Raw genomic sequence first — 521 nt, 5'->3', positions numbered from 1 at the left:
CAGCAGCAGCAGCAGCAGCAGGAAGGGCTGATGACGCAATTAGAGCAGGTGGTCAATGAGCTGCTGGGGCCAACACCTGCAACAACGGCAATCGTGGAGAGGCTGCAGCAGCGGCAGCGCAACAAGTTGCAGCAGCAGCAGCAGCAGCAGCAGGAATCGAAAGCAGCAGCAGCCGCAGCGCCTGCAGCAAGCCAGGCCTAGCTAAATATGCTACTCAGAGGCAGGAGATGAGCAGCAGCAGCAGCAGCAGCAGCAGCAAATCGGAGGCCGTAAACAATATTCATAGATAGGGCATTTGCTCGAAACTTGCCGCATTGCTGCTGGCGCTGCTTCTGCTGCGCAGTCTGCTGCTGCAGCACAAGAAAGGTAAGACAGTATGCAGCAGCAAGCAGCCACACGCAGCAGCGCAGGCAGCAGCAGTTGCATCAGCAGCAGCACCAGCGATAGTTGGAGCAGCAACAGCTGCTGCTGCTGCAATATTTCCGGCAAAATGATTCGCGGTAGCCCCAGGAACGGCAGCA

The 521-nt window shown here is 57.6% G+C and overlaps 1 protein-coding gene across 1 annotated transcript in view; it reads left to right on the top strand.

The window, feature by feature from the left end:
• Positions 1-490: 490 nt before the first annotated feature.
• ETH_00038570 (uncharacterized protein) overlaps positions 491-521 on the top strand; it is a gene marked incomplete at both ends in the record, with an annotated part of 462 nt that continues 431 nt past the window's right edge. Inside the window, one exon of the mRNA XM_013374998.1 lies at positions 491-521. Within this exon, the coding sequence (XP_013230452.1) occupies positions 491-521 (31 nt within the window).

The sequence above is a fragment of the Eimeria tenella genome, genomic scaffold, assembly GCF_000499545.2.
Source record: "Eimeria tenella Houghton genomic scaffold, Eth_scaff2455, whole genome shotgun sequence".
Classification (NCBI taxonomy): domain Eukaryota; phylum Apicomplexa; class Conoidasida; order Eucoccidiorida; family Eimeriidae; genus Eimeria; species Eimeria tenella.
This window is presented reverse-complemented; position numbering and strand designations above follow the sequence as displayed.